The following is a 27,942-nucleotide window of genomic DNA, read 5'->3' on the forward strand; positions in this document are numbered from 1 at the left end:
CACGACCGTCGCCACCTCCACAGTCACACAATCATCGCCACCACCAAAACAGTCAAACCACAATTTCACCACCAACACCACAAAAACATACCTTGTCGCACAACCACTAACAAAACTGCCACTTCCAGATCCTACCAACAAAAGCCACCACACTACAAGGTCCATAACTATAAAAAAAAAGAAAAAAAAAACTAGGGCTCCGGCGGTAATGGACGAGGCTGCCGTTGCTGAAAATCGGATCGGTGCTCACAGCTGAAAACCATAGCAGCCTCCACCACCACCATTGCTGAAAATCGAACCGGTGCTCACATTCGCGAGTCTAAGAAAAGGAGGCGTCGCGCCCCTTGCAGCAGTGCCGGTCTTGTACAGAATCGACGCATCAGAGAGTCACCGCCACGGTGGCGACGTCGTGAACATCGTCGGTGATGAAACTCCTATTGTGATTTCAGAATTGTTATAGAGAGAAGAGAGAGTTTGTAGAGTGAGAAGGAGGAGACGGGATTGAATTGGGGAAATGATTAGGGTTTTTAATTGGGTGGATTAACTATATATAATACCTAATTTTTGCATAAATAAATTTTACCTTTGAATTTAAATGTTTAAGTACCTGATATTATGCAATTTCCACTTAAACTTGTGTTTTCTCTGTCCAAACCATTGTACAAATAATCTAGTAAAACTCACTCACCTTTTTTAGCGTATCATAGAGAGGAGCAGGGCCGGTTCTGGGTGGCATTAAGCCTCAAGTTATAATGGGCCTCAAAAAAATTTTTGAAAGTCCAAAAATAATTAGGGAAACTTTTCATATACGTAAAAAAAAATAAAAAAAAAATGATGAATTTAACCCAAAAAGAAAAAGACGATACGTTAAACCTCTCCAGAAGCCAGCATTCCGTCCCCACCACCGCCGCCGGCTCCGTCCCAATTCCCAACTGTCGCGGCGCTCCACAATCTCCTCGGCCACGTCGTTTCTTCTCTCTCTGTCAGTGTTAGTGCGTGCTAACATCACAATGGGGAAGCAAGGGTTTGCTCGTAAACAAGGTAGATTTTTTTTACTCTAATTGCCAAATATTTCTGGGTTTTTCCTCTAATAGCCATTAATTTTTCAATTATTTTTCCCTAGAGAAGTTTACTAAAAATTTAACTTCGTACAGCCATTTATATGAAAGTTGATAGCAAAGAGATGCTATATATATATTTTTAATATTATGGAACAGGGTTTAAGAGGCTGTCTAAAGCAGATACATTATCAAAGGAAGAAAATTTAAGACGAAATCGCCGTGCCAATGACGAAAAGTTCACACCAAGCTCCTCTCAGAGTGACGACTCAGGTAAGTTGATTTACATGATTACTCTAGTTGTGTTTGACGTGAACATTTAAATTTCTTTATTTTTGTCATTTCACGTATCTCTTCAAGTTTTGTTTTCTGTTTGCATATGCTAAAAAAACTAGCAAGCACAATTTTTTTGGGAACTAAATGAACACATTGTCAAGGTTGGGCTCCAATTTCAGCTCCTCCTTATCCATAACTGGCCGGAAGTTGATCTCAGCTGAGTGTTAACCACTTAAATGAAGAAAAACAGAAATTGGGGTGGGAAAAAAGATGTAAAATTGAGAAGAGATGAGAGATGAAATGAATTGAAGAATCAATCCACCATTAACTGAAATTGCATAACAGAATTCGACACCAAATCCACTGCACATGGATATAGATATACCACTAACAATTGAAAGTCGTGCTTTCAGAATTAAAGCGTAAAACTTTTTTTGCTTTTCTGTAAAAACCAACACAAATAAAATAGTAAAACGACACGTTCCATTTAAAGTAAAACGATGCAGTTTTCATTTTCAAACTTGGTTAAGATGGTTGCTTCCCTGCTTCTCTTCGAAGCTGATTTCCTTCTTCTTCTTCTTTGCTGATCTCTTTCCTCTCTTACCCCAGCTTCCTCCATAACACACATACATGCCGAAGTACATGAAATTGATCGTGCAAGGAAACATACGAGGTTATTATATAGATATCCTGTGCTATGTTTCGTACACAAATGCATATGAAAGGACATCTTTAGAGGAGCAATCTTATTTGAACTTTTTTTTTTTTTGACCATGGGTGTCCGGGCCAGTTTACGCGCACCTTTACTAATTTCACTGGGCAGCAATCTTATTTGAACTTGATATGGACAGGTGGGGGTTTCTGATTTATAAGTTATAAAAAATGATATTGAGAAACACTCAAAAATGGGGAAAGGAAAGAGTAATGAAGTTCCAAAGTAATATAACAGTTCTAGATCAAACAAAATTCGATATGGCTTCAAGTTGGTAAACACCAAAATTGCTTTAACACTTTCTCTCTTAACATGCATGGATGAATGTATGAATAATTTGATTTTTAACATAGGGGACTTGTTGGAGGAGCACAAAGATGTAGCTTCTGAAGATGAAGAATCAGGAAAAATTGTTTATAGAGAGCCAAGTATGTATGACAATTTGTTGAAGACATTGGGGTCTCGAAATGAAACTGTTGCCAATGCTTTGAGAAGAAGGTAAGTGATTTCTCTGACTGAATATTCCTTAACCAGTGTCTTGTTTTAAGTGTTTTTGAGTTGTGTGGTCAAGTGTTGCATTTTGAAATGCATATTAGGTTTGAAGATGGACAATTACATGAATTAGAAATCCACATATCTCAACTTCACACGTTTAAACTTTCCATGGTTATGAGAAGGTTTTGTGAAAAAAGGCACAAGTAATTTTCACTCATTTTAAAAAATCTATAAATAAATATGTCATAAATTAATTAAAAAATGTGTATAAGTCAGCAAATTTGACTGGTTGGCAAAGGAAATCAAATGCTTTATCAGCATATACATGGACATCTTTGTCTATGAGATCGACAGAAATCATAAATATTGACCAAGATCACGAAGATCGACGAAGATTATGACTTAACATAATTATGTTTATAATTGTATTTAAAATGTTTAGGTTGATTATATCCATCATATTTAGATTGTACTTATTCGTATATAATGTAAGGAATCCCTATGGAAAAATCATTCAGTCATAAAGTGTCATGATATCAGAGCCCGATGGACTTATGCCAAATTCTCGATTTTGTTTGAGCATAACTTAGCCTCTCAGGTGTGGGTTTCTTGTGGTGGTCCAAGGTTGACACAATATTTGTCAACATGTGACTCTTGTAATGGTCGACGGTTGACAGAATTTTTGTCAACATGTGACTCTTGGGTGGTTGACGGTTGATAGAATTTTTGTCAATTGGTGACTCTTGGGTGCGTCCTACTCATTGCTTGAGGTTTTTAAATTTTTTTGGGTTGTTTTGATTCTAAGATTCTGGGTCGACCGAGCTTTGGTCAATGGTTTCATCAGTTGGCTTCATTCATCATTTCGGGTTGGAGAAGTTCAATTTCTGGTAACATTTTGTTGATTTACAGATTATATTCTGGTGATTTCTGGTAATTTATTCCTCCTCTGGGGATTTCAAGATCAGATTAGGGGATTTAACGATCTTCTGGTTCTGCGTGAGAAGAAACAACTGGGCTGGGCTTCTATTTTGTTGTGGGTTTTGAGTTGGCTTTTACTATTGATTAGTTGGGCCTTTTTGATGCGGGCCTTACTATTTGGATTCTAAATAGAGGAAAGGGAACCCCAATTTCACAAATTGAGGAAAAATAACAAATTATGGGAGGGAAGTGCCCGCACTGGAGCGTAGAGTGCTGCTACTCTCACAAAACTGCTTGACGCACCAAATTTCTTCTTAAAGTCGACGATGCTGTTTATGATGAGCTTCATAAAGCAGATGGAGATAGGAAACCCTTGCTTGTTGAAGACCTCACCGGAATAGGCCAATATTATTGTCTACACTGCGATCGGTATTTTGCTAACGTGACCATGAGGGAAGAACATTTCAAGACTAAAAAGCATAGGAGGCGTGTGAAGCAAATGACGAGGCATGCACCTGACACACAACTTGATGCTGAAATAGCAGTTGGGATGGGCATGTCGAATATGGTTGATGAAGCAAGTGGAAGCGGCGACAAACAAAGAAGTTGGCTGGAGTGGAGATGGCAACTGGATTTGTAGTGGCGGGTTACTATTTGGTCTGGGGTTTGAGAAGAAGATGGGGAGTTGAGAAAAGGGGCTGGTTTATGTTTGTTTGTTGGGATTTAAAATGTTTTGTGGTCGAAATTATGGAATAGGTTTGGGTTTTGTGTTACTGGAAATTAGGTAATGTTTATTCTGTGGATGTGTAAGGACAGTGGGCTTGGATAAACGGGCTAGGGCAGGTGAAAAATGGGCTGTTGTGGGGGGGGGGTTGGATTATTGGATGTTATGGACTTGGCTTTTAGTACTGGGCTGGTGTATAAGTGGGCTGGTATAGGGAGTGGATTCGGTTATTTTGGGTTAATGGGTTATTTTTTGTGGAATGTAGGCTGAATGTTGTGAATTGGTTTATGGATTATTGCAGTTGGGCATTTTAAGTTCTTTTGTACTTCATTCAATAAATTGATGCATTTTGATCATCCGGCATCAATTTGAGGGGTGTCAATGAGATCAACAGGGGTGTCAATGAAGATTATGACTTAACATAGTTATAAATAATTATATTTAAGTTGATTATATCTACCATATTTAGATTGTACTTCTTCCTATATAATGTAAGAAAAATCATTCGGTCGTTGTCGTCGCCTTCATCCTCCTCATCATCAACACATGTAAGGTCATTAGGTATCAAACAAATCCAATTTTGTAAAACTATATATGGCCAAGTTGGTTGGGAGGTATGAGGAGGAGGGACGCGAAGAGTGACACTAGGATATTTGTTAGGATATGCTGCAAAAATTCGACCTTTAAATAGCTTTTAGCCAGGACTAATAAATTCTTTGATTGAGGTGAAAATCCTCGTAAATATTCTAATGGGATTTTAAATCCAATGCTACAGAATTATCTATATATGTACTCTAGAATAGACTTTATTCAATTCGGTAGAAAGTTGGAAGAGGGCGAAATGGGGAGATAAGGATGGTCATGGAACTTGGCAGTGGAGAGGGACATGAGGTAGAGTGTTGATCAAAAGAAAATCCTGAACTTATGGATTTCAAATTGCTGCTTGCTTGGGAGTTTGAGATCTTAGAGATTCACGTTGACTAAATGATCTTGAATCCAAGTGGACTAAATGATCTAAACTTGCACTGTCAAATTTGGGTATTGAACAAAAGGGACGTGAGCAGCTGGAAGGATATTTCTTCAGTGTGTAAGAGAAGTTCTGTTTCCTTATTGAACTGATATTTGCTGATTTACAAAATTTGGAACATTTAGAACAAAAATGAGAATTTTCTTCCACGGTATAATAGTTTCTTATTGTCAAGTTCCTCAAAAAAATTTGTGTAAAAACACAAATTCACAACAGTGTTCTCGATACAAAGACCGAATTTCTCAAGATAGAAACTGTTATATTGATTTTTTCTTTATGACTTTATGTATTATTTATCCCTGTACAACTTGTAGTATTTTGGTTCATTTTTTCGTGAAACTATTGCATATAGTTAGCTAAAACATCACTGAATGCTTATATTGTGAGTAGGCAAATAGAAGGGAAAAGTGACACAGATGAAGATGTAGTTGGGGATATCGAATCTTCTAGCGAGTCTGAGGAACAGCATGATGGTGCGTTTACTATTAAATTTACGAAAGTTTTCTTAGTTTCTGCCTTTATGATATATCTATAATCATTTTTCCCTAATTTTCTCTGCGGGAGCCTTGATATTTCATATGACTATATTGACTGAAAGACAACATTGGCAAACAATATGGCATTGTCTATTGTAATAAGGGGTCTTTATGTTTATTACCTTGAGAAAAATAAGTGGTTCACTTCTTCAAGGAAGTGCATGTACTGTCAGCAGGGTTGTCTAAAATTTATTAATATAAGTTGCTTGCCATTTTGACTAAGAGGATGTCTACAAGCTGCTTTTTTTGACTGAGAAGATTCAAACTCTAATCTGTTCGTGAGGTCCTTATGTATTACCAAGAGTCAGTTTTGACTCTTATAATCTCACTCACTTTCTTAAATAATGTAGTACTTATAAGTTGCTTGCCTGTTGTCTAAGAGAATGTCTACAATCTGCTCTTTTTGACTGAGAAGATGTCACAATATAATCTTGTTCAAATTGTTCTCAAAAATTTTTCATAATGTCTTTGGTCATGAGCTCCTTACGTATTAGCAAGAGTCAACTTTAAATCTGTTCACTCACCATTCTTAAATATTGAAGTATTTATCATGCTTACTATCTACTCAGACCATATCCTACCAAAAGATAGAAAAAAGGCGGAAAAAACAAGAATACTTAATGGCTTTGTGAGTAAATGTACTACATTTAGTTTGTCTCAGATTTAGGTGTAGAACAAATTTCTATTATATCACATTGACCTGTCTTTGGTAATATATTAGATAAGCAATTCATGAAAACAAGATCATTATACCCTCTTTATCTTATGAGCTTGAGGATTGTAACTAATTGGCGACAACGGATAATGAATAAGAGTCGTGGACACTTTAAATACACTGTTAGTACACACATCAACTTTTATTGCCTTTCCTGTCTTTAGATTTGCTCATTTTAGAATTGTTTTCCTTTGGTATTTAAACAGTTTGGTTTGCTCGGCAGATATTGTCTATCGATCTGAATTCTTATTTTGGACATCATTGTTGTCCATTCTAACCCTCATTTCTTTCCTAGGTTCAGGAAATGATAAAGGGTCTCCCTGGAGTAACACTTTTGTGAAAGGATTAAAAGGTTCTGAAATGGTTGATGGTATGGAACTGTGTGAAGATGTTGTGATTGATGATGATGGACTATATGACACGGATGAAGAAAGTGATGTGAGAATGAGTGGTCAATCCATATCTGAGGCATCTGTGATCACAAGGTATTCTCAACTCACGTATATTACTACGCCCCCGTTTGAGCCTCATTATTTCTCATTACATTAAATTAAATTTTTTCTCTCTCCTACTTTTAACCACACAATTTTCAATAAAATAATATTACACGTAAATCAAAAACATTTCAACCACTCATTTTTCAAATAGAACACTATTCAAAACATTATAATGAGTAATAATGGGGCTCAAACGGGGTGTACATTTGCTTTTTATTTCTCAATATACTCTATCCAAATATGATAGACATAAAGAAATTATTTCTACTATTGCCTCAAATTGCCTTTAAAAATGTATCTCTTTTGCTTAGATGCTACCTCTTCAAGAGATCCAAAATAGCAGTAACAGAGCCCATATTGATTATACATTTGATCTTGGACTTAGGCTTTATAGTCCCAGTGGAAAGTATTACCTTGAAACTTTTTGAACATTTCCCTTTCTGCAATACAGCTTTGGATACAACTTATGCTCTTGAAATTCTAAAGTTCAAGAGAGGATAAGAGTACTTAATTGTTGTCTAAAGCTTCAATATCTTATATGGCTAGATCTCATGAGGTTTCCCGAAAAGAATTAACAATCGTGGTAAGTTAACCTAAGAATGAGCCTATAGATTTTAGGTTTTTGAGATATGCTGCGTGGATGAAGAACACCTTCTATTTTAGTTTCACGTCATGGTGTTAGCCTTCTTTTTTACATGATATCTGATTTAAAATGAGTTGAATGAATTTCATTATTCAAAACTCTGAAGAATGTGTTACAACATTTACACTATTACGCTTTGTACATCAGAGAGTCAACTCTTCGATTTCTTAAAATTAGTAGAAATAAAGTATATCCTGTATATTAAATAACTATTTGATTGTAACTACATATTTCTACGTCTAAATTGCTATACTGTCACAGTTGACTAGATTCCTTACACAGGGAACTTATACGGTTTCCAACACACGATGACATTTGTTCGATTCTTCAGTATTTCCTTTCCTAGATGACATATTTTTCTATTCATGGAGAAATACTTTGTTAAAATGGAAGGCTAAATACAATACAAATCTGGTACTATCATTTGTTATAACAGATCTGTACCGTATTTTTGTGAATATATTGAATTGAAAACTGAATTGAATTACAATGAAATGGTCATCTTTCGAGAGGCTGCCTCTCTCACTGTTGGTATACCCTAGTTTCTGCCTAAAACAAATGAAACCCTACCTCCTATTTATAGTTTGAAGCCTATACAATTTATTGTATTAAATCCCCATAATACCCCAACCCCCTACAACAGGAACTTGTGGGCACCTATCACATCATTTACTCGTCTGTCATTATGTTAAAACAGTTCCTTCCATTTCCGTCCTAAGTTTGCTGTCAGAAGAATGTCATGATTTCTTACATTGATAGCCTTACAATAACTTTCTAACCTACTTGAACTATGCTAAATTTTTTCCTTCTGCAGCTGATTGGCTGTAATCAAACTAAGAATGCACGCTTTCATGTTGTAGCCATACCACAGTTTTTAAAGAGATGGAATTTTGACTGTTCGTTGGTGGCATATTACTTTGGCCATGTATATCACACTATGGGCTTTCTTATACTGCTAAAACATACTTTGTTTTTCTTATTGGAAAGACGGGTTGCTTTGCTTTCCTATTCATTTGTTAACTTTTCAAATCAAATGTTTTCTCAGGGGTAAGATAAATAATAATTCAATTAGTAATAATATCAGTGAACCATGTAATATATCAGTGTGCAATTAACCCCCTGACAAAAAGTATATATTTTCTGTATTTCACTTGTAAGCAATATAACTTTACATTTGGTTGGCTTTTTGACTTTATGTTACTTAATACACAAGTTCTTTTAGTTGTTCTAACAAAGACCTCATAAAAAGTCAATAGAAACGTATACACTCATTGCAAGATTGTCTTCTTTTCCCACAGTACTTTTGCAAATCATTTGGATTACAAGTTGTCAAAAGAAGAGATTGACCACTTATTGATAAGGAAATGGAGCTATTCATGGAAGATGCCTGCTTTTAATATGTCAAAAACCTACTGGAGAGGAACAGGTGTATGCCCAGTTGAGGTCTGTTATGATGCCCCTTTCTACTTGATAAGTCTATTTTAGTTATATTGTCATGCAAATTACTGGATTTTATGTTCATTTAATTGGTCATATTATCATAAGTTTGGGAGGGCTCTTTCATGCATTTATTGCTTGTAGTTGTTATTGTCATCAACTTCAGACATGCCATCTTACTGATGGCTGTCTCATGGTCTAGTTTGTCTCACAACACCATATTATCATTGCTTATCATATAGACTGATTGATTAGGCCTACTTCTTTGTGAATGGTTCCAACAAGATTAGAAATGCTAAATGTAGAAATCTCACACCTTTACTCACGTTGATGTAACAATTTTACCAAATGTAACAGTTACTCAATGTGGGCCCACTTGTGGCATTAGTTATTCTGCTTGTACTTCTTGAGGAAATGGGTGCAACACATTTATGAAATACCTTCTATATTTTTCTTGTTTTAGAGCTTGTTTAGTTCGGATTAAGCCCATGTTTGACCCCCATTTTTTAGAAATGAAAATGGGTGGAATAGTGTTTTTTTGAAAAATTTGTGATTGAAAAAGAAGGAAAAATTTTCGATTTACGTGTAATATTATTTTATGAAAGATTGTGTGGTTGAAAATAGGAGAGAGAAAAATGAAATGTAATGTAATGAAATTTAATGGGGGCCAAATGGGGGCTAAAATCTAATTTTAATCTAAATCAAAATCAAAATCAAACAATCAATATTAACGATATCTTTCATAGGTGGTCTCACAACTTTTCAACTACACATTTCAAAAACTTCTATCACAATTTACTAAAAATCTAATTTTAATTCCTACCAAACATTCTCTCAACATGTATAATGTTTTAAGCATCGTAGGAAAATATTTAAAAAGGAGTAAGAAGACATTAAAATGTAAATCCAACAAGAGACTTGTAATTTTAATACAACAATGGTTGTTAGGCATGGTCTACAGATACTTGTTGATATTTAACTTCTGATATACAAGCTCCGTAAATTATTTAGGTTGGGCTGATGGAATTCCCCTCCCTAATATCCAAATCCACGACCCGACTCCATAACCATCAAACCATCACCCAACCACCACCCACCCCTGACGACGCCCGCGACGACAATAATGCGGTGAGCTTGCAGAAATCAAAGCGCCAGGGGCCCCAAACCACTAGCCTCGCGCCACATATACAACCACACACAAGCGGTGTAACGGCCCAATTTTTTAGAAACTCCGAAACGTTACGAAAAACTCATTTTTCTTTATTTTAAGTGCAAAACTATAAAAATAATTTTTTTAATTAAACTAATAACTGCAACATTTATAAATCTAAATTTAAAATATGAAAATTTTATCTAAAAATAACATAAACTCTTAACTAATTCAAATAACACGTTTGGAACAAAATTAAACTAATTGGTAAATTTAAAGACGACAAACTCATTTATTTTTCTTTTCATTTGATCCACTTGGCAACTCGCATCACTGTCCTTCCACAATTCCAATTGATCCGAACTAACCTGTAAAAATTTGTAAGAGTGAATATTCGAAAACACCCAGTAAGATACGTGCAGTTTCCATATACATATATATAACAATAAAAATTTCAATTCATACCATCTAATCTTATGGAGTATATTGGTGACCAAACGATACACCTATCTTAGGTCCTCTTATAATCTCATAGGATTTCATATCTCTTAAAAAAAAACGAATGTCTACTGGCAATCCATGTATTTTTTTATTAGACATAAACGCCTAAGGAAACAAAAACACTTGCACTTAAAGTATCTTAACTTGTTAGAAAAATTTGAAGCACGCTCAAAATCTTTTCTCCGCTTTGAAAAATACGTGATTAAAATATTCAATGTATGCAAACTTTATTTCCAATGCTATCTTCTCTCTCTCTTCCTCTCCTCTCTCTTCCCCCTCTCTCTCTTTACCTACCGTATGTGTGAATTGGTGTGACTAAAACTTTTCATCATGCCTATATATATATATATATATATATATATAGGTGTAGGCTAGAATAAATAAACCAAAATTTGATTTGATAGGGCTAAATCTTGCAACCAATGTCTACTCACAATGTACTTTATTATTATCTTTTTCAACTACAAGATATCCACTATCTCTATCCAACCGTATATGGGTGTATAATGTTGTAACTAGAATAGTAGAATAGTGAAAACATGTGTCATCCTAGGAATCTCTAAATCAAAACTAACAAATAATGATAAAAATACCACCTCACACGTTTTCTTTTTGGAGAGAGAAAAATAAATTGATTTATAATCTATATAAAATTACATTTATACCATTTTCTTTCAATTGGATCTAACTTAATGTATCCTTATCCAAAATAATTTTTTCTCGACTCAAAGACTTCTAATTAATTACGAACTATCCAACAAGTACAATATTGATATATTTGTAATTGCTTTATCAAAATCTAATTTATTTGACCCAGATAAAATAGGAATTTATATAATATACAAAATAAATAAATTTTTATCTATAAAATTTTTGGGTTGCTACAGGGGGCTACCCTAGGTGGAAACCTTAGTACTGCCGCTCGAATCGGTGATGCGATCAGAGGTGCGATTATCTGGGATGGAGCACAAAGACAACGGAGAAAATGGCGAAAGGGAAGGAAATATAGGCAGATGGATGGATTGATATGGGATTTGAACCCAGATTCCTCAACATCCGGCCACTACTTTGATTCCTTTTTTCCTTCTTTATCTTTTTGTAACAGTGGTTTAGGGTTTCGTTTGTATAAAATGAAAATGGATTCCATGTAGTGATACTTAGTGCTACATTAAGTCCAAATTGTAATCAAATCACTCATTTTCTATTTTATAGAATATTTATTAATTTTCATGATTGAAGCTAAACTCCAAAATTCTATTTTATTCGTCTTAATCCCTTATTCAATATTCATTTCCTTCTTTGTTAATAATTTATTTTGGTCTATTCAAAATAACATTTTGGATTAGTAAAAAAATGAAACTTGAAAGACGTATCCGTATACTCGTGTCCAAAATTTGGACTCTTTTTAGTCATATCTCTGTATACTACATTCTAGAAAATAAACGATCTGATACTTAGATGCGTATTCATACCTGATACTTGTACTTGAGTCTTTACTTGGGGAGGATGAAATTAGAGAAGTGGTATTCAGCATGAATGACGATAAGTCCTCAAGACCGACGAATTCCCTTTCTCATTTTATAAGGTTTGTTGGGAAGTGATGTGGTTGGACATTGTGGATGTCTTTACTTATTTCTTTCAGTATGGTAGGTTTTTGAGAAGTTCTAAAACTATATTTATTGTACTGATTTCAAAGAAATCGGGAGCATCGGATATTAAATACTTTCGTCCCATCAGCTTAGTCAATGGATTGTACAAGATTATTGCAAATGTGCTAGCAAATAGATTAAGCGAGTTATTGGGTAAGTGGTCTAAATTTCAGAATGCTTTTGTTAAAGGGCGCCAAATATTGGATTTTATCTCCATTATTGTATGTTATTGTTATGAAGGCTTTCAATAGAATGCTTGAGAAGGCTGTGAGGAGAGTCTGTTAAGGGGCTTTATGATTGACCAATTGCAGGTATCCTATTTGCTATTTGAGATGACACATTGATCATCTGTGATGTAGATGCTGATGCTGATGCTGAGTAATTCAGGAACTTGCGTCATCTGTTTCTATGCTTTGAAGCTGTATTTGGATTAAAAATAAATTTGAGAAAATCTGAGGTTATCACAATGGGAGATGTCAATAATGTGGAGTTGGCGGCCATATTGGGTTGTAGGGTTACGCAGCTGCCTATGTCATAACTTGGACTCCCTTTAGGAGCATGCTTTAAAAGTATACATATTTGTAATAATATTGTGGAAATGGTGGAGAGGAGGTTAACGAGTTGGAAGCTTATGTACTTCTCAAAGGAAAGTCGTGTTACCCTCATTAAGTCCACCCTATCGAATTTTCCTACTTATTTCTTGTCATGGTTTCCCATTCTTGTCTCAGTGGCAAAAAGATTAAAGTGGATTCAAAAGGAGTTTCTATGGGAAGGGTTAGGAGAAGAGAGGAAACTTCACTTGGTTAATTAGGGCGCAGTTTGTTCTCCCATAAGGATGGGTGGCCTTAGATTGAGGAGTTTGGTATTGTTTACTAATGCCTTGCTGGGTAAGTGGTTGTGGCTATTCGGCGTGGAGAATGAGAACTTTTGGATAGAAATTATAAAGGTGAAATATGGTGTTATGGAGGGAGATCGTGCTCAGTTGAGGTTCGTGGTTCTTATTGGGTGAGTTTGTAGAGGTATATTCGATGAGGGTGGAGAAACTTTCGGGATAGATTGATGTTCATGGTGGGGAATGGCAATACTATCAGATTTTGGAAAGATTGTTGGTGTGGAAATTGGTCACTAAGAGTGGGGTTTCCTTCTTTGTATCGTATTGCTTTGATGCCATCTGCAATTGTGAATGAAGTCTTACATATACACAATGAGAATCTCAGTTGGAACATCGCTTTTGGGAATTGCAGGATTGGGTGTTGGATGATTATACGATGCTTCTGACCTCTTTGTATGAGGTGTACATTAGGGTAGGAGAAGGTGATTATAGTATGTGGAGGTCGGCACGGGATGGTATGTTCTCAGTTGACACTTATTTTAGATCCTTATTGGGACCTGTGGAGAGTTCATTCTCCCGAAAAATGGTATGACAATGTAATCCGTCCTCTCAGGTGGCATTTTTACCATGGACGATTGTGAATGTATAGGTGTTAACGGTGGATAAGCTCCTAATAGGGGGTTTTATGTTATAGAGTAGTGTTATATGTGTAGAAGGAATGAGGAGACGATTGACCACTTGTTCCTTTATTGTGACGGTGCTCGTTCCGTGTGAAACGATATTCTGGCTTCTTAACACATGGATTGGGTTTTTTCGCGACGTATGGAGGATGTATTGAAAGTATGGAGGAGAAAATTTCGTAATAAGGATAGCAAACTTGTTTGAGACCTTATTTCAGGATGCATCGTCTCGTGTGAGTGGAGGGAGAGAAACAGCTGCTGTTTTGATGATCATACAAAGACAACAGAGCAGATTAAATTATTATTTTATTTGACATTGTATACTTGGTCTAGGCTGTCCAATTTAATGATGTTTCTTTCTTATATAAATTGATAATTCACTTCCTGTGTATTATTCGTGATTAATAAAATACTTGACTACTTATCAAGGAAAAAAAAAAAAAAAAATTGATACAGCAACTTGCACTTTGTTTTCTACTGATTTTTGCTTGGCATTTCTTCAATTGTAAAATTATCCTTTCTCGATCCTTATTGAGATTTGATTCTTTTTTCTCGCTGGTATGCCCAAATTATTAATGTTCTATCTGTGCCTAAACGTAACTCCTCCGCATTTATAGTTGTTGCCTGGTGGAAGATAGCTGCTATTCATGGATGGCGCTAGATGTATATAACTATACTTGTCATTCTTTTGCAGAATTTTTCAATGTATGACATCACCACCGACTTTCCTTCACAGGATTGGAAAAGAAAGGCATTATTGTTTTTTGTAAATAAAACTTTTATTATGTTCTAAAGGAACAAAATGATTTATTAAATGGGTGACTTCTTGCTAGCTTATATTTCTAGGATATTGATGAGGATGGTCTACTTGACATTAATGGTTGTTTCCAAATTAGAAGTTAAAATTGGCAATTCTGTCCAAAGGTCTGGGAAATTAAACCTGGATTTGTAATAGACTACACCTTATGTTATTACTTTGCCTTTTCTAGTCGTTTGAAATTTTTATGTACTATTATGTTCACGGGGCTTACTTAAATGTTTTAGGATCTGCCTTGCACTTTTATTAAGTGCACGAGTATAATGCAGTTTTATGATTATGTTTGCAGGATTTGGACTTGGATTCACATTATGGTCTCAAGCCAAGGTTATACAAGCATTGGTTGGAAATGTACGATGCATCTAAAGGCAGCGAATTTCATAAATCTAAACAGAGATTGTTTTTCTCCATTTGTAAGTAAAATTAGTCAGGTGTCTAAGTCGCTTAATATTTTAACATCTTGCTTCTCCTTTATATCTTATTTGCAAATTGCTCATAACATGTCAATCATATGCACTTCGATTGTCATGTTACTTTGATCATAAATGTAAGCACCCTGTTGCTTTTAGTTAAAACTTTTATTGGATTGTATGAATAATTTATTTCATTTGTTTTCTTGGAGGAAGGGTAGAGAGTGGTATGCTTCTTGTTGCAACTATAATGGCATAATTATGTTATTATATTGGCTGCAATACATATCTATGGAATGATTTCAATCTTTTACGATTTATGGGATCTTTGTTAATTTCACAGCTCCACTGTAGTATATGTCGTGCTGGTGTCTGTGGTTATCTTGGGACTGTTACTGTCTAACATATTGAAAAGGTCCATTTAACATGTGTGTTAATGGATTGCTGACTGCTAACATTAGAAGGGATAATATATTCTCTCTGTTGTCTAGATAGGATTTTTAAAGCCTGTGAAGGATCTCGTTTTTGGTTCTACCTTAGCTACTCTTGCGAGACAGTGTGATGCAAGTATACAAGATTGAATTTCTCCCATCGATTAACTCAATGTCCAGCGCTGGCTGGAGTTACCCACTGCATTTCAGAAGCATTTAGAAGGATATTCCATGACCTCAAACAACTACCCCAATGTGCTGCATTAACAATTATTGTCTGCATCTCCTTGGTACATGAAATGTCAAATCACATATATTCATCTATTTGTTAAATAATCCTATTCGGCTGAATATTTAGATCTCGTTGGATGCTTTATATAATTGTTGAAAATTAAAATTTGTGATAGGCTTGAATTTAATTCCATTACTTAGTGACTTTGACAATATATATATATATATTTTTGGTCAGTGTTGGTGGTTGTATACTACTATGGATTTTTGACTCTCTTGCTCCTTAGTAATGTCAACCTACAAAATTGGTCTAAATGGTGGAAACTTCTTGCTTCTAGTAGTTGCTCTTTTACTAATTCATGAAGAATGTTCTGTTCTGTTGGGTGTGGATGATGTCAGTCTTCTTTCATATTTTATATGCTTTTCATTTCATCTCTACTTCATTACAATCTTTATAGAACAAGAAAAATGGAGTCAAAGCTTATGATAGCATTGTTTTTGCTGATTGACAATGCTATAGTTGGCAAAGCTCATTTGTGTAAACTTCCCACCTGTCTGTTTTGGAAACTTTCAATCGTATGATTTATGAGAGCACTAATTAATGTTCTCCATTTTTGATGTGTCAACTTTGCCTCACGATTTCTGAACATTTTTGATTTGTTCCACCCGTGTTATTTTGTACTGAAACTGTTAAAAGAGCTTTTACTATTCATGAAAAAATCTTCCAACTGCTCTTATCACTTCTAATTTTATTTTGTTTTGTTTTTGTTTTTGTTTTTTGTTTTGTTTTTGTTTTGCTTTGTTTTGTTTTTTATTTTTTGTTTTTTGGAAGAAAAACTTTGTAGACACTTTTTTAATGCTTCCATTTGAATTATTCATTTCTTCCAGATTCTAGGACCAGTTACGTCCTCTTCACATAACTACTGGTGAGCCGCTTAATTTTGTCTCATATATTGTTTCATGTTTTCTCCAGGCAACAGCTATCAAGATATAATGCACCATAACAAGAAGCCATTTTATCTCAAAGGTCAGGAAGAAGATTCAAGTATCATGGATGCTTACCTAGTGCATTCTGTATGTATATGTCCTTTCTTTGTTATTTTTTGATTAATACGTTTTACATGTATCTGCCTAGTAGTAGGCATTGTGTTACACCTTTTCTTTCTTGGTTAGTTGCTCTAGTTGCTACAATTTTCTCAACTGCCATCCCCTTGTATCTTTAACAAAATAATATTATGTTTTGCAGGTGAATCATATTCTCAAAAGTAAAGATCTCATGACAAAAAATGAAAGGAAACTGGCTAAGAATCAAGATATTGTGGAGGATAAAATTCTTAACGGCAGTGCTTATCTCGACCGTGGGTTTACTCGTCCTAAGGTATTTTAGTACATTATAGGGTGCATTTATGAGTTAAATTGCCTCTTCTCCCCTTTGCTGATTAAAATTTGTATTTTTCATATATTTTTGTGCTAGCATACTTCGTGCCCGAGTGATAAATACTTACTTGTTGTCAAAGCTTTCAACAACATTGATTTCATAGCTAAAGGTCATTGATGGTAGTCAGAATTTATAATTTAGAGAAATAAAGAGAGAGGGTATGGGTTTGAGCTATGTCATATATATGAATAATTTGTCTATTGGACTATGTAGTATACAGTTCCCAAATTTTAAGTGCAGTTGTTTGAGTTCTTTCAATACAGAACTTAATTTTGAAGTTTTTATACTAAATTTTATTATTATTATTATTTTTTGAGATAGTTGTTTTCTCATGTATTCATCATTGTACATATACTTTTGAATTATGGAGGAAGGTTTATGTGCGATTATCCTTTGTGTGGGATCACCATAGTTAATGTTATTGTACCCGAGTTCATAATTTTGACTTGAGATGCAATATGTTAAAGGATTTTCCGAATATGTCATATCACAATTTATCGTGATGTGCTCCCGAGTTACATTTTCTTGATAGAGCACTATAGTGTTTTATGTACATGACTACATAATTTACATCTATTGATTTGGTTGTTGATTGGCCTGCAATTGCGTGATTAATATTTGGCCATATGTCCAGTGTGTCAATTGTTTGGAGGCTTCTTGCATTACTTTCTGTGTTGTCCTAGTACTATAGATCTGATGAATTTTTTTCCTAGTTCTCATACCTTCCACTTGGATACCTGTTCTACAATTTCCCATTTGACATGCCTTGGCTCATTGCTCTTATTTGTTTTAGGTTTTGGTTCTTTTGCCTTTAGCAGGCATTGCACGACGGATTATTACGAGGTTGATCCAGTTGACTCCTTCCAAGAACAAGGTACTTTTGTGCTTGCATTATGCCATGAATAACTAAGAGATCGAAAATACATTTTAGTCCTGAGCTAAACATGAATTCTGATGCTAAGATTGCTTTTTGTATCGATACTTAAATCTTGGTTGTGTATATATAAATATTAATTTGATGATTCATCATTGGAATTGTTATTGCAGTCTCATTGACTAATTACTCAAAGTAACTTTTAACTTTGCATGTATGGCGGGTTTACTTGTTGCACAAGAGGAAAGAGAGACGAGATTCAGTGTGAACAGTGTAGCTCAAATTGTCATTAAAAGTGTGTAGATGCAGCACATTTAACATTTCTCAACTAATCTACCAATTGTTGATCCTATTATGTTCACAAATTGGCTACTCATGTTTATACCTTGAAATGCTGTTGTATTGCCATTTCATTTGTCAAAATTATGCTCGTCTTCGAATTCAAAATTTATTGTTCTTAGCCACTGCTATGTATTTCATCGACTATTTCCAGTCTCAATGGTAAAATGAATATTCTAAGTTGAGGTGGTTGTCACGTCAAGTAATCTGAAATGGTTGTGGATTGGTCACAGTACGATGCAGTGGAGTTTTCAATTGGTGGTAAGTATGAAGATTGGCAGATTGCTAGGGTTTCAATGACCCAAGAAACTCTTTTCTAGAGTTCATGTTTGTGACCTGAACTACCATGCCGATGGGTAAAGGTTACGAGTTGTTTAAATAAGTTACAAATTGGGCTAAAATTTGGGATAATTCTTAGGGATCTATTGGAGTATAACAAAGAGAGCATTGAGACTAGTACAATATTCATCGAATAGTGGGGTTAGAAGAGTGACAAGAGAAAGTACAGACTGGTACTGAATTCATGAGTATTGGGGTTAGAAGAGTGACAAAGAATGATAGAAAGAGGACTGGGTTTGGTGCTTTGATCTCTCATAATATTTGATCATTGAGTGTAATCTCATTATGAAACAATTAAAGTTAGATGAGGAAACCGAAAATGGTCCAGTTTAGCAGGAGATATTTGACTTCGGAGTTGTATAGCCCTTTTATTTGGTTTTTTTTGTCATAGATTCTTTATTATTATTTTCTTCTATTTTTGCGGATATGCTTTTGTATATGGGGTGTGCCTTCTTTAGTGCCCCATTATTATATTGTTGACTCGGAAATAATATGTCAATGTTATTTTGTTCATGTCCGCGAATGCAAGTTTTCTCATAGTTGGATTAACCCTTGTGATTTAGTTTGAAGGCAAGATCCACATTTATTTCTTTCTCCTTGTGTCTTGTAGTAGGACAACGTAATATAATTATCACTTAGTGCTGCTTGTTAAGACGAGCTCGTTTTGAATGGATGTTTTGTGAAAGGTGCAGTGCGATATTTATTGAAAGAGTTATTAGTTGGCTTGGAAAATGGGGGCAATGTTATGTGGAAAGCTGTGTTGTGTCTATTGTTTTAGTTTAGATACAAAAGCTTGTCTTTTTATTACTTATATATCTTAGGAGATCAAGTCCCTTTATTTTCGTTATTGGTTGGAAGAATGTGATTATTCTTAGTTTTAATCTAAACTTGTTTAGCTTTTAAGAGGACTTTTGTTCTCTCAATGCATCTTGATATCATGATTAATAAAGTTATTTTTTAATTTGGGAGGCTCATTACTTCGATTAGACCCCATGCTCCTTGAATGGATCTCTCAGTTGTTGGGAAGGTTGCCCAAAAGCTATGTAAGGCGTGTTTTGTAAAATTGACAAGTAAACCAGATATAAAGATGGTGACTAGAGTTGCTGTTTCCATTTATGATTATATAACTTCAAGATCCCAATGGATCTATGATAAGATCGTTATTTACAATGGAATGGTATATATAATTAACAGCCTCAGTGAATACAATAGGATTTATGGTTCTAAACAAAATGTTGAGAACAATCGTAGATCTGGTGCGAGACGAACTGCAATAGGGAGTTTATTAAAACCAATTCTTATTGAAAACAAAACAAGAACTTGAAGTTTGGGAATGCAAGACATTGAGTCGTTGCATGCCGAGTTTATCAATTCTTTCGGTTATACTCCATGTCTTATGCTTGGTGTTTATCTAGCTATCTTGTCTAGATAACTGGTTTTTGAGACTCATCCTGTTGCCTTTTAAGTGGGAGAGAACATAATATAGATTTCAGAGAGAATTTATTTTGTGCTTTTTGTTAGGCTGATGTGGAAAACATTGGACGCTTTAATGAGGAGTATGGTTCTGGAAGCACTGAAGACCAGTATGAAGAGGATGACTTAGAAATATCTAAATCTAAGAAGTCCACAAAACCTTCTGACTTCCAAGCATTGCTCGGTCGAGATAATAACAATGATCACTTCATGATAGGCATAAAGTTTACCAAGAAGTAAGATTCTAGACATTTACTTTATTCCATCTGGAATTTTTTTCTTGGATGCTGTCTGATGTGTGAAAGCTGAAATTCTTTATCATAATACTTCTTTTCTATTATTTCATATTTTGCAATATTCTTAGCCTATAATTTTTACACATGGAAAAAGATGTGTTCTTCAAACTTGTTTTTCTATTGCGCGTTTTTAGTTAATATTTCTGAAGTAGAGGTCGGCTGTGATATTTATGGAAAGAATTGCAGACATTCTTCTAAATCTAAGAGTTACATCTTGTATTACTATTTTGCCTGTGTCCTACTTACGAATTTCTCTGCATTTGTTTTCATTTGTTTCTAGGAGTATGAGGTTGTATAGCGATTTCTATAGTTCAGATATGATTGTTGCTTCTCCCCTTGGTTTGTACACTGTAAGTCTTTATCCTGTTATGTACTGTCCGTTATAAATTTTTTGCTTGGTCTCTTTAACCAAGTATGATTCTATTGGAAAGTGTGGAGGGATGCAGCAAAGTTAAAAAATGTACAATTATAAAGTAAGGGTCATGTGTAGCTTTTAGGTGTTTTACGGTGATTATGCGCTTCCCTCTCTTTCCACTTTTCTGGTTCAGTTGTCCACAAACGATTTCTACATAGTTCAGTGATGATCTTATTCTCCAGTTCTCATGATTCTCTGTTTCTTTTTCTATCCACGTCGTCTTTCTTAGAAAACATTAGTTGGAATGTTAAAGATATGAATGTATTTAAAGTGCCATTATTATCTTTGGGATGAACCTTGAGAACATATTCAATGGATTATTGAACAACTTTGCTGTTGAGAAGAATAGGTTTGTTTCTCTCCTCATGCATGTTAACTTAAATGTGTACTGACTGCTTCTTGTTCAATTATTTTGTGTCAGAAAATTGGGAAGGCTGAAGATGGAAAGGAAGAAGATGTTGATTATCTTTCTTCTATTGAGGTTAGCATAATATATTGATTCCAAATACGTATGACTTTTATCATTTTCATTCTTATTAGGCAAGTGTTTATCTTGTGTCAATTAAATTAAAGAGTTTATTTGTCACAGATCTTAATCATTGACCACGCGGATGTCATGATGATGCAGGTAAGTAGATTATTAATGCGTTTAAAGTCTTAATGATCTGTTTATTTCATTGAATCACATTGACACTGTTATCATTTCTTTCCTATAATATTTGTGTAGAATTGGTCCCATGTGAAGACTGTTGTTGAACATTTGAACCAAATACCGTCTAAGCAGCATGGAACTGACATTATGCGCATAAGGCCGTGGTATGCTTCTTATTTTTTTGGTCTCTGTAATTGATTTTTTATTCCTTGGGTGACCTCTTAATAGATATTTTTCCTGTTGCCTTCAATTATTTTAATCCTTAGGTATCTAGATGGGCAAGCACGCTACTATCGGCAAACAATAATTTTAGGTTCTCACTTGAACCCAGGTAATGGAATTCACAACATTGGTTTCAATATTTGGTGGTGGTTTTGCTGCAATAATGGATCATCACATACCCCCCCCCCAATTTTGTTTATTATTTTCCTCAATCTACCATGCCAACTTACGTAGTAGTACGTATAGCTCTACTGTCCAGGTCTATCCTTTTCCATTTCTCTTTTGCATTGCACTTACAATTGTTTCTCTGCATCCATTTCTTTATTTTTTTGCAGACATCAATACACTGTTTAATCAGCAATGCTTTAACTACCAAGGAAAGGTTTGCCATTTTCTTCATATTGTATTTTATGTCACCGCTGTGTATGTACTAAGGTTAGACTGATTCGGTTGCCTCTGTGTTCAAAAGATTGTTACACTAACTATTTCTGCACGTTTTTCCTGTCTTTAAATTATTTCGGCTCTGTAGACACTAAGCACATACAATATTTAAGTTTTTCCATTCCCACTTTTGGTGTGCTTGTCTTCTACTTTTAATAAGGTTCTGCAGAGTTGCATAAAGGCAGGAAACTATTTTGCCAAAATATATGGTTGCTGATATTTTTCATAGTTCTGTTACCGAGATGGTTTCCCTTTTGGATATTAGTTATTTTTCTGCTGTTTGTTGGACAACAGAAGGTACTAGTATAAAGATTTGTATTTGCAGGTAAAATTGGAATGCAGTTATAAAGGTGTTCTCCCAAAAATTATGCTTCAAGTACGGCAGGTGTGTCCATTCATATAATCCTTATCCTAATAAAGCATTGTAATAACTACGATTGTTGTAATGAGTATGACTTCTGAAGCTTATTAATTATAGCATTTAAGAACACTTATATTGACTTACAAATTCCTTGGATCTGTTAGATTGTGTGAGAAAATAATTGTATTCATTGACTACTTTCAACGTTATTTTCTTATCTTGACAATACAAAAAGAGAATTCAATATGTTAATTTATAACATTTTAGAAAGAAAGATCTCAGTTGAATACTTTCTATCCAATGATTAACATTATCATAAGTATACTTGCATTTTTGTTCCTTCTAATCATCTTGCTATCATTATGTTGATATTTTTAATATTAAGTTTCTTATATGGGCCCTTGTCAATCAGTCCGGTGGCCAAACTCCCCTTTTTACCTTTCGTCTATCTAATTGCAAGGGCATCATGGTGACTAACAACAAATTATTTAATTGTCAAACTTAAGCGTGTTAGTTCCATGGTGTAGTTTTTCACAAATGAAATTTAGGTTTTGGAAATACTTCGAGGCATGCAATGAAGTCATTCTTGAAAATCATACTAGTTACTCTAGGTTATTTATAAGTCACAACCACACTAATAATGATACACTATCTGCTTAGCTTGAATTATAAAGCGTTATCGTGTCCACATGATCCGAAAATATAGAGGCTTTATGCTTAGTTATTTTGCTATTTAATGTGTCGGATCGTGGATCATAGGGTGCGGAATTTTGGTTGATTTTTAAAAGTTCTGTATTTGTATATTGAAGTTTACACAAAAATGTATATAAGACAGTAGAATCCATATGAAAATCATGCATTTAAATAATTTAGAATTTCTAAAACTCGTAACCTTCTTACAGTATGTAGAGATTGGTTGGTTCTTCTTACGCTTATCCTTAACTTTAAGTTTGCTCATGTTTGTGTTATTTTTTCTTTCAATTGTTACAGATTTATGAGCGTTTTGATACAAAGTCAATATTGGAGGCTGATGATGATCGACTTGAATATTTTGCTAAAAAGGTTTCTTCTTATATTTACCTTCTTGTTATAATTTTATATATATGGTTGAATCTCAACCATTACGTTGTCCATGATGAAGCCAAGATTGTTAGGAGTTCCTGTGCCAGTAGAATCTTTTCCAATTTGACCTACACGAGTTCATAGTTGAATTCTGAAGAGGCCTTCAGGGTTAATTTTTTAGTAGTAGATTGCTCTGCCTGATTAATGAAGTGAATGCGTTAAAAAGAAATTGCTATTGGCTCGACTTTCTTATGTTGCCGGCTTTATATTGTAACATAGGTGGTTCCAATTCAAGGAGGGTGATTGTTTGAGCTAGAGTGACATGAAAGTAGACCTTGACGACAATAGTGAAAATGATGATGGAATTTGGAAGAGAGGATCTATTTAGCTACATGATAAATATGGGCTTTGTTGAATTTGACCGTAATGTTTTAGATTTTTGTGTTTCCATACCTACCCGCTTGCATCATACATACTTTTAGGTATGGGCGTTGGTTGGGTTGGTCCGGATATTTCAATACTAGATAATTCGGGTATTTTACAAATAAAACCATTTGGGTCCTTGTAATTAAAGAAACCAAATCCAAACCCAAATCGCCGGTTTCGATTTGGGTTCGTTTCTACCCATAACATTTTTTTTACATGCATTCAATAAATATTTCTATATAGGCCCTTTCGATATATATACATAACACGCTACTGCTTGACAATATTCGTGTAAGAGAGAAGTTAAGAAATCCAACTACATGACACAATAGTGTAGATATAAATCACGAATAAACATAAAAAAATAAATTACAGCTTGAGAAGAATTAATTTTTTCTTAATAAATTTTATTTGATCCAAAAATGAGATATTCTAGAACCTATAATTTAATTATGTATCATGCTTAAATTCTTCTTTTAAAATGAACTTAGGTAAGAAAAAAAATACTAATTAGATACATAATTATATAATATTAAGAAATTGCGGCTGACGTATTTGAACTCGCTCTGTTTGAGTAAAGAAGGAAAAATTATATTTCAAAAGAGAATCATGAACTCGATAAAAGGTACACCATAGCTCAAGCTATGAATATATCAAGTTCAATTATCATGCGTTATAAAAAGAATTAAAAAATAAAGTTTGTAAAAAATATAAGAAAATAAAAGGCTCTAATTACAAAGAACGAACGCTTTGATTCATCAACTTACATCACAACCTTAGCTTGAATTTCTTGATTCATTGAATGTCCAAATTGTAAATATTAACTTGTATTAATGCAACAACATGATGTGGGGCGAGAGGCAAATAGTAGGAGTTAGTCATGATTTTTAAGGTTGTCTAGAGTTTTAAACAATTTACTACCAAATTAGAGTTTTGAGGTTTTATAATTTTTTTATCGAGCCTATAAATTGTAAAAATAAAAAATTATATAAAAATTGGTTCCATTCGAGTACCTACCGTTCTAGTTCAGGAGCCAAGAACCTACTCAGAACCGGTTGGTTGTTGGTTCTCGGTTCTGGTTATTAATTAATTAATTTTTCTCCCCCGGAAACTGGACTGGAACCTTCGAAGGTTCAGGATCAGTTAAAATGCCCAGGCCTACTTTTCGTTGATGATGTTCAAACACGGTAGACTGAAATTTTGTTTGTGCAGGTGTTTCCCAAGATAAAAGATTCTGTCCAGGTAATATGAGGCTTTATAAATAAATTGTTGAATTATATAATTATTGGACAGACTAATGTTGAACCTTCGATGCTATCATCCTATGCAGCCTGGGGTTATGATATTCATTAGTTCGTACTTCGAGTTCGTTCGACTTCGAAATTTTTTGAAGTCACAGGGTGCATCCGTCTGCTTGTTTGGAGAGTAAGAAATATTTTTTCATTTTTTCTAATTTTCTGTTTTAGCTTTAGTAAATTAAACAATGTCTTCTTTGGTCTGTCCGATAATATGTAAGAGGTGTTAGTAACTATTTATACGGTTTTAAGTGTTTTCGTTCATTCATTCGTTATTATTATGTATAGGTACACTAAACAGAAGGATATATCCAGTGTACGAGGCCAGTTTTTTAGGGGAGAAAAGAAAATCATTCTTTATACTGAGAGAGCTCACTTCTATTATAGATATAAGGTTCTCTTTTTCCAATCTTCTTTGTAGTCTTGTTTTCTGCTATATGTTAGTACTTTCACCATCCCTTTTTCTCCGCTGTAAATAAATAGCAATCCTCATGCATATCATTGTTGTTGGTTACTTTCTGATTCTTTTAGTTATTGAACTCTATGAAATTCATTGTATATAACAACTCTGCAAGTATGCAAAAGCATGAAACTAAAAATTCATTGCTGATACAATTCCTTAATACATGAACTAAATGCAGTTGAATGGACACAACCAAAAGGGCTTTGGTGGTGTGTCTCTCTTTTCAAGAGCAGATCCTAGAATATGGATTGAAATCAGATTATGATCATTATTGTGAGATCATATGGTTATCAAGAAATTCATGACTTGTGTGACAATTTGTCATTTTTACGAGTCAGAATTTTATTCTTAGCTCTTGCACAAATTTATCAGGGTGACAAAGCCAAGTGACATTAAGTCGATAGGCCAAACTTGGCTTTGTGTGCTCTGGGATGTCTTATTCCATGATTTTTTGCTTTAGCACTTTTGCAGTGCTATTATTTATTCTCTCAACCCAGAAAGACTAATAATGTGCATGTTAGTGCGCTTATCACAATGAAAAATCATACGGTCATTGAACCTTGACATGGATGCTCTTGCTTATGATGCAGCATGTCCGTGAACTACCATGTGGTAATTTTTGCACAAATTATTTACTCATTCTATGAGGTTGAGTACCTAATTAAGAAGAAAAATAGAATTGATATCTTAGGTGGTGAAATTCAATTATCCTTGGATGATGAACACATTACTACTCAGCAGCTACTAGATTTACAGTGATGCCAGACTTGATCGTTCACGAAAATGTTTAATTCAGAACATTTTTATGGAAATCATTGCATTAAGTCCTCTTGGTATCGACGGCATGAATTTGTTTCACTAAATTCAGTGTTATTTTTGTATGTGCTCTCAATGAAATGCTCTTGAAGGTGGTATTCCTTTTTTCTTTTTTGTGATTTGGGTTTCTTGGGACAGGTATTGAAAGTGTGCTGCATTGTGTATTTATTTTGTTTATTACTCTTTACAATCTTTTGCATGTTTCCACACGTGTAAATATGTACACAAAAAAGAGAATTTCTGACTCTGGCCTTATGTTCAGATTCGCGGTGTTCAGAATTTAATTATCTACTCCCTTCCAGAGAGGAAAGAATTTTACCCAGAGGTGGAAGTGATGTCTTTGGACCTCTGTTTTTAACAATCAATAATGATTTTTGGGATTTACGAGTAGTTTTATTCTAAATATTTTCTTGCTATTTCTTTGCAGATTGTTAGTTTTCTGGAAGAGTCTGATAACATGAACTGCACTGTCTTATTTTCTCGTCTCGACTATCTTCGGGTAATTCTCCTGTCCTCCAATTTGGAAGATTTGATCTATCGTTTTACTTGTTTAGTGCACTCCAATCTATCTTCTTGTCTGGACTATTTTCTTGCTTATTCCACTCTAACCTAATATGGTGCATCTTTTAGTGGAATCACACAATTTTAATTTAATGATTTCGTGACATTTAGCTTGAGAGAATTGTTGGTTCTGCTGCTGCAAAAAGGATGGTCAGCTCAGAGAAAGGCATATTTGTTTTCGCTTAGACTTTCTACAAGCTGAAGTTTATTTATCGAGGAGCTCGGTTTCTGGTGGACTTGCCACTGCGTTTAATGGCAATGAACATTGGACACAAGCTTTCTTTCTTAAGAAGCTGCAAGCTCTCACCATCATCACTAGTTGAAGGTGCATATATGTTATAAGAGCATGCTTCTGAATTTTGGAGTATACACTAATTGCTAAAACTTCTCTGTAACTTAAAAAGGAAATCAAATATGATAGCCTCCTTGGCAATTTTGTGTGAATAATTCTTAAATGCTATGCTTTTGAAGACTTGAGCAGGATTAATTCTTTTAGATTATCCCAACTTTTACAGGAGCTGTAAGAAATCTATTGATGGATGTTGATACTAATTTTATAATAGTAAAAAGCTTGTTTGTAACATTTAATTATCTACATTATGATGTGAGTAGGAGTTAAATCACGTTTGGGGGGCCAGGGTGGAGGGGTGCGGGGGTGTGTTCGTGACAAAGGGAGAAAATCTATAATAAAAGTTTAAAGTTCAATTTCCATGCAGAGGTTTAAAAAATT

The 27,942-nt window shown here is 34.5% G+C and overlaps 1 protein-coding gene across 2 annotated transcripts; it reads left to right on the plus strand.

The window, feature by feature from the left end:
- Positions 1 to 844: 844 nt before the first annotated feature.
- Positions 845 to 27,793, plus strand: LOC111397008 (digestive organ expansion factor homolog). 2 transcript variants are annotated; one of them, XM_023023664.1, is made up of 25 exons: positions 845 to 1,041; positions 1,218 to 1,331; positions 2,400 to 2,544; positions 5,601 to 5,683; positions 6,757 to 6,946; positions 8,900 to 9,044; positions 14,957 to 15,080; positions 16,713 to 16,813; positions 16,986 to 17,117; positions 17,971 to 18,051; positions 20,251 to 20,438; positions 20,779 to 20,848; positions 21,335 to 21,394; positions 21,503 to 21,541; positions 21,641 to 21,729; positions 21,832 to 21,896; positions 22,123 to 22,169; positions 22,554 to 22,613; positions 23,580 to 23,651; positions 25,290 to 25,319; positions 25,408 to 25,502; positions 25,661 to 25,766; positions 26,914 to 26,976; positions 27,079 to 27,150; positions 27,324 to 27,793. In XM_023023664.1, the coding sequence occupies exons 1-25, from the start codon at positions 1,011 to 1,013 to the stop codon at positions 27,396 to 27,398; spliced, it is 2,277 nt and encodes a 758-aa protein (XP_022879432.1). In that variant the 5' UTR covers positions 845 to 1,010; the 3' UTR covers positions 27,399 to 27,793. The 2 variants fall into 2 exon arrangements, with proteins under 2 accessions (XP_022879432.1, XP_022879433.1); XM_023023665.1 differs by lacking the exons at positions 845 to 1,041; positions 1,218 to 1,331; positions 5,601 to 5,683 and having other exon boundaries at positions 2,419 to 2,544.
- The last annotated feature ends 149 nt before the right edge of the window (positions 27,794 to 27,942 follow it).

The sequence above is a fragment of the Olea europaea genome, chromosome 7 (genome assembly GCF_002742605.1).
Source record: "Olea europaea var. sylvestris chromosome 7, O_europaea_v1, whole genome shotgun sequence".
Lineage (NCBI taxonomy): Eukaryota > Viridiplantae > Streptophyta > Magnoliopsida > Lamiales > Oleaceae > Olea > Olea europaea.

What these genes read in the sequence shown, in the direction of transcription:
- LOC111397008 (XM_023023664.1), top strand. Translation starts at nt 1,011, where the DNA reads ATGGGGAAGCAAGGGTTTGCTCGTAAACAAG. An exon ending in CAGGTGTATGCCCAGTTGAG is followed by an intron (nt 9,045 to 14,956) that starts GTCTGTTATGAT and finishes TTATGTTTGCAG; the next exon opens with GATTTGGACTTGGATTCACA. An exon ending in GTGGGTTTACTCGTCCTAAG is followed by an intron (nt 17,118 to 17,970) that starts GTATTTTAGTAC and finishes TATTTGTTTTAG; the next exon opens with GTTTTGGTTCTTTTGCCTTT.